We start from the raw sequence: 14680 nt of genomic DNA on the forward strand, positions 1-14680 counted from the left end.
TCAAATGGCATCTTTTTATGACCCCACGCAGAACGCGGGGTCGTGGGGAAGCCGGGGCGCACGCCAGGAATTGCGCGCGCTGGGAATTGCGCGCAGCAACCCTCGGACAAAGGTAAGTGGGGAAAGGGCCAGTGTTTTCTGCATAATGCTTCTCCTCTATGGCACACAGGCGGAAATCCCTATACCCTATAAATGAGGCGGTGGTTTAGAAATCTCCCTTGTCAGTCATAAAAATCCATAACTGCATACCAGTTCACTTGGAGGGAGGGTACAGAAGACTTTATAGCACAAGCATTTTGACTACATTGGAACTATTCCAGCACCATAGAAGCAATCCATCATCACAGTTCTGCAATCCGGCTCTGCGAATGCTTATTATTCACCAATGAGGGCCAGAAACGAGGGAGGGCGAAACTTAATTTCAGGAGCGAGAGAGCGTCGGAGGTTAGGCAATACAGCCGCAGAGCCAAATCTGATTGCATCGCGCCCCGTAATGGTCTCCTCCTCCTCCCCCACTCTAGGTGACAAATGCCAAATCACAAGAGAAGACAGCAAACTCAATATCGCGCCGCTCTCAAAATTAAGATATCTGTGGGATTCAGTTAGAAGTTTATCAGCCTGGATATATTGCTTCAGCTTCCCCGGTTGGTATTGATCAGCATGGTGAATGCTGACACTCTTGTTTCCTGTCAGCAGACGTTAAGGGAAGGAAGCAGTTCTTCAGTTTAGAAGTGTGATCTAAGGCTCAAATCTAGGGGTTCTGTGTACGTAGGAAGGGAATTGACAGGTTCTGTTCTTATTAGGCTTTCAACAGAAGTGGACAGATACAATCTCCACCTTATCCCCCTCCCCACCCCCCGCCAAAAAAGGCCAGTGAACATATGCAGCTGTTGAATGCAGAAGCCCTTTCCACACAAAACTTTTAAAACATTTTGAGGCAGGAAATAAAACGTTTCCTTCATGGAATTCCGCATTGTTTCAAACATGTCATTTCCAGCTTCAAACCGTGTTAAATTAATCCCCAGCTCTTTTTTTTTTTTTGAGCCTGTGAGCACATTTGGAATTCTGACATGGCACGGTGGGCAAATAACCCAGCAGCTGCCACAAAATGGCTGCTAAAGGAGGTGGAGCCAGCCACAAAAGGATTGCCACAGCTCAATGTCAGCCACCCAGTGCCTATCCTTGTGCTGTGGTGGCAGCTGCTGCCCAAACAACCTTTAAAATAACCTGCACAGCCAATCACATCTCCAATAGTCAATCACAAGGCTTGCTGGGGACCCCTGCTCTCCATCTTCAGGTGTCACCCCTTACCACCCCAGAACCAGAGGTGGGGTCTAGCAGGTTCTCACAGGTTCCTGAGAGTAGGTTCCTAATTATTTGTGTGTGCCGAGAGGGGGGTTACTAATTGGTGATTTTGCCACGTGATTTTTGCCTTGGTTACGCCCCTCCTCTCAGCAGTAGCGCGCAGAACTTGAAGCAGTCTAGCAGGAGGTGCACCGGCGTGCGTGGCAGCCTGCACCTGTGCGTGGCAGCCTGCACCTGTGTGCATTTGTTTCCCGCCCACAGCCCCACCCAGGAATGCCCCGCCCCTGGAATGCCTGGTCACGCCCCCATCGTGCCCCACCCAGCCTCATTGGTGCTACGCCACAGTTTGAATCCCACCACCATGGGAACCTGTTACTAAAATTTTTGGATCCCACCACTTCCCAGAGCTCATGGACAATAATCATGTAGATTTCTTAGATCACCCTGGGTCCCTTTTTCTTTCTTTTTTTTTCTTTGTGTGTTGCAGATGCAGTTGATTGGATTGTGGGACAATCAACATGGCTGCAGGGGTTCCTTACTGTATGCCTGAGCAGGTTCATATGTGTTGCAGGAAATAATAATAATAATAAAAAGAGAAGCATCTCTGTGCAAAGGTGTGAAAGCAACCCTGATTGTTTCCATGAACTCCAATTAGTGCCTGAATGGGTGAAGGGCATACATGCGAATGAGGAAAAAGGAAACAAGTTCCTTTATAAAGACTGCAAGGCATTACCCATAGATGTTGTGTGGAATCCACCGCTGCTAACCAAGCTGCTCTGAAAGGAACAGGGACACTGCCAACAGAAGAACTTGGCAGTCTCAAAAGGGAGAGGTGACCTGTTGGCCAAGGCAGCAGGGATAGCTGAACATTTGCCTCAGATGCAAAGGGTGGCTACGCCTGAACAGGGGAAATGAATCTCTCTCTGTCTGTGATACTGTTCCACAGAGCTGTTCCTCCAGAGCTAAACGCAGGTGACTCCGTTCTGTTCATTGGATCATTCTGCCCCAAGATCAGGTGCCCCTTTGAGACCTCAAAAACACTTATTCTGGGACAGCTAGGTTGGCTGCCTGACAAGCAAGCCACAATTGTGTCAAAGAAGATCCTCTGAAGATGCCAGCCACAGATGCAGGCGAAACGTCAGGAGAGAATGCTGCTAGAACACGGCCATACAGACCGGAAACCACACTGCACCCCAGTGATTCTGGCCGTGAAAGCCTTCGACAATACATTGAAAACCAGGTAGCTACCTGAGAGTAAAGAAAGGAAGCAGTCATGATTGGAGAGCCGCTGATAAAAGGCAGAAGAAGAAAGAGGTGCAGGAGAAACCTCTTGTGACTCTGACCTGAACTAGAGGCAGGACAGAGGTTGGGGATAATGGGCAAAAACAATGGACTTATAACAAATTATGTATGTCATCTAAACTCACAATCTTTCCCTCCATCTTTGGTTATGGATACACAGAGAGTTTGAAACAGCTTCCTGTTCACTGCAACCCCATTTTCTACATACATTACAGGCAGACCTGTCAAATGCTTTATGATACCATGTAAAAAGACACCAGTAGGTATTGCATTCACCAGAGCAATAATGCATTTTGGGGAAATTGAAATTGTGATAAGGAGCAATCTCTTGAGGAAGTCATGCAGAGAGATTCAAAATGCAATGACTGTAGATAAATTAACATCCATTACTAAAACATGATTGGGCTACATCCTACTGTGCAAATGACTGCAATGGGGTGGGGGGGAGAGAAATCATACTATAATGGTGAAAAGAGAATTCTCAAGAACATATGCCCATAAAATTCACTGCAAGTTCATGTGCAAAACGCAAGAATACCAGACCTTTAAATTTAAAACGTTGTTTCGATGTAAACACTCAGTTCTTTTTAAATTATCCTTACCATTGTTAAAATAAAGGTAATTCTTGCCTCTTTCGAGTCCTATGTTCAAAACGCTTATCATCATAGTAACTAATTTTGGAAAGCCGGCTTCTAATTCAGCTTTGGTCATTTACAAGAGGAGCCTTTTTCCATTATTTTGTACGGTATTTTGCTATATGGCCTATGGCTAATAGGAAAATAACACTGAACTGAAAATAAAGGTTGTTTTCTTAAAATGGATGTCTACAAAAAAAGAGAAAGTTATCAAAAAGAACATGACTTTCATAAAAGCTATCGACAACGCTGACAAATGCCTTCATGTTTCTGGAACAGAAAATGGGTTCTAGATGCGGTTGTAACACCAAGGGGTGGGATGGTGGGTGTGATGCACCGGATGCAGGGGTGTTCCGGGGGCGTTCTGGGGTGTTCTGGAACATGGTGTGGGCAGGTGGGGGCATGGCAGGGTGCAAGGCTCACGCTTGCCCCGGCGCAGTTTCCCCTAACTCCAGCCCTGTTGGGAAGGAAAGCAAACTGGAGCCACACTTCATTCTCATTCCTCAAAAGCTTACTTGCGCAGCATGTAAGACCTCTAAGGAGCCCTCATCATTTTGCATGAGTCGCTGATCTGTGTGCATGTCTCCTGACTGGAAAGAGGCTATTCAAGGGCAGTAACACATGCAGAGACACAACAAGCCTCTTCCTCCAAAACCAAACCATTCTGCCACAACTCGAAATCTCTAATGACTGCATTGGCTGTGACTGTACGCTCCAAAGACACAGCAGATTTAGCCAACTTAGTGGAGGACGATTGGGAGGAGACAAGGGAGAGTAGTAAACCATGCAGAGATACAGCAGGCAGCCTCATCTTTGGATGGGATTCACAGGAGCCTTTAATTATCTAGTTTGTTTCTCTTGGCTCTCCAGCGGTTCTCTCACAGCATACATGAGGGAGTTTACTGTTTCAGCCAGTAAAGCGATCACATTCCAATTACAGTCAGAGGAGGGGTTTTTTGTTAACTGTTTAAAAATGTTGATTTAAGCATCACTTCTCAAAACCAGCTTAGCAGAGAGTAAGTAAAAAATAAATCAAAAGGCAAGAAAGCCAGTTCAGCAGAAATAACCTATACTTAGAATAGGCAGAAACAGGGTCAAGCGGAGGACGAGGGTTTGAATCTGTCTGCAGGACTTTTTTACAGTTCCCAGAGCACTGAAACGTCAAGTATGATGTTTGGGTAATGAGGAGTGACACGTATAATCACGCCTCTCAGACTGGGCGGAGCCCGAGGCACAGGTTCCCTTAGAGCTTCACATTGCAACCCCTTCCAAACCAAACTCTGGCCTTCCAGCCCTGCCTCCCACTACTTCGGGATGAATCTGTAATAAAGAAACCTCTTCAGACGCCAAGAAGAGAAACCCACTCAGGCTACTGAAGTGATCTCCACTGAAAAGGAAAGCCGCTGATGCAAATAACATTTTCAGAATAGAAGTCATTGTGTAGGTCTTCAAACTTCGGGTGGCAACAGGCTCTAGTCTTTACAAAAAGATGGCTTAAAAACATGGGCACCACCTAGGGCTTGCCAAACCTCGAGCAGTGGCTGGTAATCTCCTGGGATTACAACTGATCTCCTGGAGACAGACATCAGTTCACTTGGGCCCCTTTCGCACATGCGGAAACAATGCACTTTGCAGCTGTGCGGAACAGCCAAATCCGCTTGCAAACAATTCTGAAAGTGGACTGAAAGTGCATTATTCAGCATGTGCGGAAGGAGCCTTGGAGAAAATGGCCCCTTTGAAAGGTGGACTCTATGGCATTATACCCCACTGAAGCCCCACCCCTTTCCAAACCCCACCTTCCTCAGGCTCCACCCCCAAAACATTCAGGAATTTCCTAACCCAGAGCTGGCCAACCTAGGGCTATTCATTCTGCAGCTGCTCCAGAATTTCTCTGTGCTGAAAACTGACGCCTGATGCAATTGTTTTCCTCAAGGTTTTGCAGATAAAATCGCTCACATCCATTCCAACTTGGATTCTACCTCAGCAGTGACTGGATCTGATGGTCCCAGGATGCTGATTAATCCATTTCTCTGGTCTGTGGACAGGATTCTTAGAATTTTGAGACCTTTCACCTACTGAACTGTTTAATAATGGATGGTTCTGCACAGGCCAAATACAATGGGTTCAGAGGTGCAAAAAAAGGCATTTTGGAGAAGTTCTCATAGAACTTGCCCCCCAAATGCTTCTAACTTGTTATATTTGGCTGAACCCAGGTTAAATGAAAATTGCTAAATTAGCTACTTTTTCCCCTTTAACCTACATTTCCTGCTTACCTGTGAGAACTACGGCAAGCAGGAAGGTGTTCTATTCCCCTTCCCATCTACCATTATGGTGGATTCTCCAGGCAGCCGCCATTCTGTGCTGGGAAGTGTGTGGGAAGGGATTCTTGGATGTGCAGTTTGCAGGGAAACACAGCATTTCCTGTGTGAACCATGTCACATCCTGACACCAGGATTCTGCAATCCCAGATGATCCCTTCATCCACTGTGCAAATGGGTTTCTTTAACCCATTTGTGTTGCCTGTGCAGAAGGGACCCGTGAATTATCATTAAACACATTGTAGCACATTAGTTAAATCTGGGTCTCCTTTGCCCCAATTTAGAAGAAGAAAAAGACTTTGGATTTATACCCCACCTTTCTCTCCTGTAAGGAGACTCAAGGTGGCTTTCAAGCTCCTTTCCCTTCCTCTCCCCACAACAGACACCTTGTGAGGTAGGTGGAGCTGAGAGAGTTCCAAAGAACTATGACTAACCCAAGGTCACTCAGCAGGAATGTAGAAGTGTAGAAACACATCTGGTTCACCAGATAAGCCTCCACCACTCAGGTGGAGGAGTGGGGAATCAAGCCCGGTTCTCCAGATTAGAATCCACCTTCTCTTGACCACTATACCACACTGGCTCTCAACATCCACCAGCCACTCTGTTGCCAGCCTCTCTACTCACCCCATCCATCTTAATGGATTTTGTCACTAGCAATGACAAGAGACGCAAGGTTGCTCTGGAAACTGTGTCTTTTTCCTTATACCAGAAAAGCTGCTTCCTCAGTCGACTGTCCTTACATCTTACTTCACAACTGTTAATTCTGTCTGATCCTAATGGAACAACCACAGGCCTTGGAACCAGACTGACAAAAGAAATCCACTGAAGAGCTGGGAGGTTTAACGTATATCTCATATGAGTGACTTGACAGCACCAAGTATGCTACCAGCTGAATGAATCAGAAGAGCCAACTGTGCAACCTGAGTCTTCAAACAAGCCAAAAGGACCCATCGGGACACCATTCCAAAGAGTTCTCGGTTCAAAAACACCCCAGCAACCAAACAAGAAGAAAGTCAGTCTCCACACTACATTTTTTCCCCTGTCCGTCTCTAAGCACCTGATGCTATTCAGCCAGCAAGAGCAAGCAACTCTAGTATGCAGCAGCTGGCTGGAAAATACCTTTGAAATAAAATATGTCATGTCTTCTCAAAATTGGGGGGGGGGGGATCTGAAGAAAGGAAATCAGTGAAACTATTTGTATATATACTTCCTCTTTCCAGTTATTTTTATCCTGGGACTTTTTTGAGGAGTAAAGACAGACATAATGTGTTAAGAGCAGTGGGGCAGTCTGAAGGTTCACTTGCTGCATATTATATCAATGCACCCTTCAGGGTGTAGTGGTTAAGAGCAGGTGGATTCTAATCTGCAGAACCGGGTTTGATTCCCCCCTCCTCCACCTGAATGGCATCTTTCTACAGGACTGGAGCAGTTCCATGTTTAGAACACAAAACTACATTGGCATATTTATCTATCTATTACATTTTTTTGTTATTTTACCTGTTCTCCAAGGAGTTCACGGCACTCCTGGCCCCATTTTTATCTCCTGTGAGGAAAGTGCGATGGAAAAAGTATGACCAGCCCAAATCACTCTGTGAGCTTCCTGGCAGAGGAGAGATTGGAGCTGGGATTTCCCATCTTGGAATGTGATACACTAAAAGCTATGCTAGACTGTACTGGTTCTACTTTAGCCATGCCCTACTCTAAGAATAGGGAATGCAAGGTAACAGGCCAACATAGCAGATGTATGTATATTAACCATAATTAGATGCTTTTGTGCAGCCATCACTGAAATCAGAGAAGAGAAAAGATGAAACTTGTTTATTCATCAGTTTCTCATTGGGAGCGCAGAATACATTATGTGGCTTGATTCTCAAGGACATTCCGTTTTCAGAATCATTGCTTTGTATGCCACAAAATTCAGCAGCTAAAACATTTATATAAACAGTACCCTGAATGTTTCCTTCCTTGGAACCAATGCCCTCTCTCTCTTTAAAAACACACAACAGTCACAGTGCCTTAGTCATGGTCCCTTTCTGCACAAGCCCCTAAAAACATTTTGCAAACATTTTCAAAACCCTCTGTTTGTCCGCACTCACCCCTCAAAAACGTTTCCTGGCTGCCATTTTGTGGTCATTCCTTTTTTTAAAAAAAAAAGTCTTCTTAGATTCGTAGCTACAAAGCTTCAAAGTCTCGTGCTACGATTCTCTACAGGTCATGTCTATGTAGCTACGTAGACGTCACCTCCCAACATTAAAAAAGAACTGATGGAAATAAAGCCTGAGAAGGCCGGCGCAAGCTCAGAAAATGGCGCTGATGAGAAAGCCCAGGGACTATGGAGAGGTGTGGGAAATATTTTAAAGAGAGCGCACGGCAAGTGAAAACTTTTTTGAAACGTTTTCAAAAAAAATAATCGCCTGGGAACCCCATGCAACTGAAATCTTTTGAGGCAGAAAATAAAACGTTTGGGGCTAAAAAGAATAAGGAACTCCATGGAGGAAGCGTTCGATCTCCTGCCTCAAAATGTTTGTGCAGAAGGGGCCATGGAGAAAGTGGCCAGTACACTGGGGACGGTTTGTATCCTTGGCCCAACCACCACCATCTTCCTCCTCCTCTCCTTAACAGCAGCTACAGCTGGAGAAGACAAACTTCCCAAAGGATGCCGAGTCCAACAACATCCTTTCCAGTCTGTTGCAGTCTGGACAGCGTATAAGCTGACATCATGATAGGAGCAGCAGTGGCGTAGGAGGTTAAGAGCTCGTGTATCTAATCTGGAGGGACTGGGTTTGATTCCTCGCTCTGCTGCCTGAGCTGTGGAGGCATATCTGGGGAATTCAGATTAGCCTGTACACTCCCACACTCGCCAGCTGGGTGACCTTGGGCTAGTCACAGCTTCTCGGAGCTCTCTCAGCCCCACCCACCTCACAGGGTGTTTGTTGTGAGGGGGGAAGGGCAAGGAGATTGTAAGCCCCTTTGAGTCTCCAACAGGAGAGATGAAGGGGGATATAAATCCAAAACTCTTCTTCTTCTTCTAGAGCTGCACAGAATATGGTATCGTTACAATGCCAAGATCCTTCTGTATTAAAGCCAGCTTCTAGTTCTTAGGGCTCTGAAGATAAGGAATTGTCACAACCCCAGATTGCTTAAAGACAGGAATTGGTCCTTTAGAAGCAGAATTTCTTGTTTTATTGATGACAAGCATAGGAAAGTTGATGGCTATATTGTTTGAACACAAGGTGACAGGCAAAAGGGTATATTCCCTAGAAGAGACCCATCAGACCACCCACCCCTTTCCTTCTCCAAAGGTGAGAAGACACCCACACACATTCCTAAAGGGAAGAGTAACATGGTCACATGCATATACACCACACATTCTTCAGACAGTGATAACAACCAGGAAAGGGGGCAGGGGTGAGAAACTAATGAACCTAATGAGGTTCACTCCACCTCCCTGAAGCTGCAAGATAACGGTGCCAAGCGGTTCGAGCAGGAAGCTTTCAGCAGTTAGAAATATGGCAGGATTCAGGCGAAGACATTCCTGAGAGTCATGACAAGAATTTCCGGAAGCAGAAGGAAAAGGGGGAAAGCAGAATCTCCTATCACTGCAGGGCAGGGCAGAAGAGCATTAGGGCCTTGTTCAGACAATTCTCATAAATGAAATAGATGACACACACCAATGCTTATCATTTACATAAGATACGAGGGTCCCAGGATTCTGCACTTCTCAATCTTGACTAATGGAAATGAGTTATCTTGACCCAGAACATCTGTATGTGTGCACATATTTTTCAAATTTTAATCTTAAATTCAATGCAAAGCACCACCAGCAGAAAGAAGTTAGCAGAGGAGGACTCTGCCCCATGTCCCCACTGAGACCCAGCATCAAATCCTGTTCTTTGGGGATCAAGCAGAGGTGGGATCCAGCAGGATCTCACAGGTTCCCAAGAGTAGGTTACTAATTATTTGTGTGTGCCGAGAGGGGGTTACTAATTGGTGATTTTGCCACGTGATTTTTGCCTTAGTTACGCCCAGTGGTGGGATTCAAATAATTTAACAACTGGTTCCGGTGGTGGGATTTAAATAATTTAACAACTGTTTGTTAACAAGCACCATTTTAACAACCGGTTCTGCCGAAGTGGTGTGAGCCTGCTGAATTCCACCACTGGTTATGCCCCTCCTCTCAGCAGTAGAGCGCAGAACTTGAAGCAGTCTAGCAGGAGGTGCACCAGCGTGCGTGGCAGCCTGCGCGCTCATGCTGCATTCGCTTCCCAGCCTAAGGACTGGTGCAGTGGCTGGGGCTGCCCTGCTGGCCAGCAGCCCCACCCACCTGGTGAATGCCCTTCACTCGAGAATGCCCGGCCATGCCCCCATCGTGCCCCGCCCAGCCCCATTGGCACTACGCCACAGTTTGAATCCCACCACCATGGGAACCTGTTACTAACATTTTTGGATCTCATCACTGGGATCAAGGGACTAAGAGGAATGGAGGAGGTACAAGAAAATTCTGTGTAAGGGAGAAATTTAAAAAATTGATCCCCCCACACCGCATAAAAAATGGAATACCACCTTTGAATCCAACCTATTATTTGTTGAGCATCAAGAGACACACAGCCCAGAACACAATGAAGAAACAACTCGAAGAATCTGTAAGACCTCTGCCACTTACCAGTTTGTGAGTCAAATGGATGGTGATAAGAGGGGAACCTGACAGGTTTCGGGACAGAGTCGGTGGAGGGTCCACTTTCAGGGAAATGACGTAGCTGGCTGCTGAAATCATGCAGTGTTTGCAGGAAGCAGCTTCTGGGATCCTGAGAAAACAAACCAGCAGCCTATTAGCAGTTAGTTATTTCTTCCAGTTGCTGACTCACCTGTCTTCCGTCCATAGAACTGACCAAGTTGCCTTATATGGACTGAGCATGGATTGGTGCATCCAGGACTCCTTTTATACACATTGGATAACACACTTTCAGTGCAATTTCTATAAACTTTAGCAAGACGTAGGGCTTCTCAGCATTTTTGTTTTCCTCTCTTGTAGGTTCTTGTTTCTTGGCAGCGGGGTGGGGGAGGGTCCTGCTCTGCTCATGTTCTGCTCCCTCTAGTGGTCGATTCAATATCACACAAGTTTATGTCTAGCATACAAAATTGCAGTTTAAGTCTGCAGGGAGATATGCCAGGCATAAACTTGTGTGCTAGTGAATCATTAATACCTGGTTAATAATAATAATAATAATAATAATAATAATAATAATAATAATAATAATAATAATAATAATAATAATAATAATAATAAACAACGTGCATGTATGGAGGCAACGAATAAATCGACAACGACAATCGGCATAACCACAACGCATTAAACGACATTAAATCATACAAACAACAACAACAACAACAACAACAACAACAACAACAACAACAACATTGGTCAAATTCAGAAGGCAGCCCTGCTGAGATCCGCATGAATACTACGCCGATACATTACAACTTCCTAGGCCTCTGGGTGAGGCTCGAATTGTAATGAAGACCAACAACCAGCTAAAGATCTGGCAGCTGTGAAATCTACAATAATAATAATAATAATAATAATAATAATAATAATAATAATAATAATAATAATAATAATAATAATAAGAAGAAGAAGAAGAAGAAGAAGAAGAAGAAGAAGAAGAAGAAGAAGAAGAAGAAGAAGAAGAGTTGTATTTATATCCCCCCTTTCTCTCCTATAGGAGACTCAAAGGGGCTTACAAACTCCAAAGAACTGTGACTAGCCCAAGAAAAAGGGGAGTAGTAGTAGTTTGGATTTATACCCCCTTTTCTTAACCATTAGGAGTCTCAAGGCAGCTTAAAAACTCCTTTCCCTTCCTGTCCCAACAACAGAAATTCTGTAAGGTAGGTGAAGCTGAGAGAGTTCTGAGAGAACTGTGGCTAGCCCAAAGTCACCCAGAAGGAATGTAGGAGTAGGGAAACAAATCCAGTTCACCAGATAAGAGTCTGCTGCTCATGAGGAGGAGTAGGGAAGCAAACCCTGTTCTCCAGATTAGAATCCACCTGCTCTTAACCACTACACCACGTTGGCTTCCTGAAATCAGTAAAGCTGACGTGTAAGAGAATGTTGTTCAAATCCAGCTGCAACAGCATCCAAGTCTCATTGAAATAGAGGAGAAGGAAAAATGAGCAAAAATAACACCCTGTCTTCAGCTGTTTTAAATAAGCATCATTCCATAAGTGTCAACACAGGTTTGGGTCAGCTGACGACTTGGCATAATTTAGCCAAGATTTAAGAGGGGAGAGGAGAAAGTTCTGCCAGCCATAATGCTAACCAGATGGGATGCCCTACACCTGACTCACAACATCCTCCGCTTCCCCCTTCAATGTAACACATCTGCTTCTCCAAAACCACAGCTGGCCTCTCTAGTGTTTTCAGGGGCAACTTAGACCTGACCCCCCCTTTGCTAGTTTATTAAACAAATATAAGCATAATACATAATACGACAGAAAAAAAGTAGCCCCCGTATGCCTCTGGTTTATAGCCATGGAAGCTTGACATGTAAACTATTTGTGTTTGTTGTTGTTTGTTTGTTTGTTGTTCATTATTTTATGTGGGTGTGTTTGTTACACACCTTCTTTTTTAAAAACAATAAAATATATTCAATTAAAAAGAGAATAGCCACCCCCCCAAAAAAAAGTAGTCAATACAAAAGGCATTAAACCAGAGGCATACGGGGGTGGGGGAAAGAGTGCCCGGGGCAACCCCTGCCCTGGGCCCCCCCCCCCCCCGCACCCCACTTACTTTAGGAGCAGCCTGGCAGGGCTGGGCCAAAGGGAGCCTTGCCACAGGCTGCACCTCAGCCCGGCCTCATCAGGTTGCTGCCCCGCCCCGCCAGGAGCCTTCACCAGCTGAAGGAGCAGCCTGGCAAAGCCGGACCGAGGTGCAGTCTTCAGCCCACCGGGTGCCCCCGACATGATCCAGTGGAGGGCACCTGGGCTCAACTGACCCCCATGTTCCTCAGGCAGATACGCCACTGCATTAAACCCCAAGAGAATGTAAACCAACACTTCGCTCACTTATAAGACCTCACCTTTCTCGATCAGTACTTGTTTTAGGCCAGAATTACAGAATATTAGACTACAAGACTCATCCTTTGAACTGATCTTCTATGCCAGAATTACCCATAAGGATAAAGTCTCTCATTAGACTAAGCACCAGGGATTAGAGGTCCAAATACTGGTGAGGTGGTTGAGTTGCGTTCAGGAAGCAAGGACCTTGAACAGAGAGTATAAGTGGCAGGTAAGAGATAGTCCTGAGGAACAGGTCAAAACCTCCTCCACTTAATTGGTAGCAACAATTCTCCACATTGGGTGTTTTAGCATCTCCACTCCACAGCAAGGTTGGCTGCAGCCTGGGGAACGTGGAAGCATAAAAATGACAGCATCATGATCCAGGTAAGAAATTCGGGTCTTCCTGTCGACTCATCCCTAAAGCGACCTGTCTCAGTCTTTGAGAAGCACACGTGTTACAATAAAGGAGATCCAAAGCATGTTCAGGTACAGTGGATATTGTTTGGTTAGCATTACAGCAGGCAAGCTATTTTAATCCTACATTTTACAAGAAGGCTGGGGAAGAATTCAACATGGGGATGCTATTTTTAGCAACATCCTGGTACCAATTGCATGCAGCAGTAGAAGAAGAAGAAGAAGAAGAAGAAGAAGAAGAAGAAGAAGAAGAAGAAGAAGAAGAAGAAGAAGAAGAAGAAGAAGAAGAAGAAGAAGAAGAAGAAGAAGAAGAAGAAGAAGAAGAAGAAGAAGAAGAAGAAGAAGAAGAAGAAGAAGAAGAAGAAGAAGAAGAGGAGGAGATTTTATACCCTGCTTTTCTCTACCTTAGGGAGTCCCAAAATGACTTATAATCACAATCCCTCCCCCTCCCCACAACAGAAACCTTGTGAGCTGGGCGGTAGTGAGAGAGTTCTGAGAGAACTGTGACTAGTCCAAGGTCATCCAGCAGGCTTCACATGAAGAACTGGGGAAACAAATCCAATTCATCAAAGAAGAGTTCACTGCTCATGTGGAAGGGTAAGGAATCAAACCCGGTTCTTTAGATCAGAGTCTGCTGCATATGTGGAGAAGTGGGGGATCAAACTTGGTTCTCCAGAATAGCGACAGGAAGATGTCTACAAAGCTTCAGCAACACAAATATGCCCATATTGCAGCTTCTCTCATTGTGTTGATGCAGTTTTGCAGACATCCCCCTCAAAAGAAAACACAAAAAAAGGAAAAACAACCACGTGCAGGGAAAACAAACTTTATTCATCTACTTTTTGCCGCGAAATAGCAAACGGATGAGCTGCAAGCAGAGGAAACCTCCGTGGGTCGTCTTCACAGAGAATCTGCTGCAACACACAAAATGGCAGGTGCCAACAGCCGAAATGAAAATAAGAGGTTTGGGCGGGAGAAATAAAGCATTCCCTGCCTTCTTGTGTTTGCTCAGCAGGCAGGAATCATCTTCAACCCATCCCGCTCATCTTCTACTTTAGCGATTTTTGAAAAATCCGGGTTGAGAGGAATATAATGAGCTGAACTTGTTTTGAGGAAGAGAGCTGTGCGAAGTTCTCCCCCAAAATGCTTTTTATGACATCCTAAAGATGTTATGCTTGCGTTGTGCAGAATCCACCAGAGTTTCCAGCCTCTGAGTGGAAATCTCTAGTTATTACACAGTTGACTGGTGTTTGGAATATGCTGCCACAGGAGGTGGTGATGGCCACTAACCTGGATAGCTTTAAAAGGGCCTTGGACAGATTTATGGAGGAGAAGTCGATCTCTGGCTACCAATCTTGATCCTCCTTGAGCTCAGATTGCAAATGCCTTAGCAGACCAGGTGCTCAGGAGCAGCAGCAGCAGCAGCAGAAGGCCATTGCTTTCACATCCTGCAGGTGAGCTCCCAAAGGCACCTGATGGGCCACTGTGAGTAGCAGAGAGCTGGACTAGATGGACTCTGGTCTGATCCAGCTGGCTTGTTCTTATGTTCTTATGATCTCCGGATGACCAAGATCAGTTCCTCTGGAGAAAACGGTTGCTTTGAAGAATGGACACCCTCCAGAGGGTTGCTGACCTCCAAGTGGTGGCTTT

The 14680-nt window shown here is 45.3% G+C and overlaps 1 protein-coding gene across 1 annotated transcript in view; it reads right to left on the minus strand.

The window, feature by feature from the left end:
• ADGRD1 (adhesion G protein-coupled receptor D1) overlaps positions 1-14680 on the minus strand; it is a 296498-nt gene that overhangs the window by 228445 nt on the left and 53373 nt on the right. Inside the window, 1 exon segment of the mRNA XM_048515018.1 lies at positions 10224-10365. Within this exon segment, the coding sequence (XP_048370975.1) occupies positions 10224-10365 (142 nt within the window).

Source organism: Sphaerodactylus townsendi, linkage group LG13, assembly GCF_021028975.2.
Source record: "Sphaerodactylus townsendi isolate TG3544 linkage group LG13, MPM_Stown_v2.3, whole genome shotgun sequence".
Classification (NCBI taxonomy): Eukaryota; Metazoa; Chordata; class Lepidosauria; order Squamata; family Sphaerodactylidae; genus Sphaerodactylus; species Sphaerodactylus townsendi.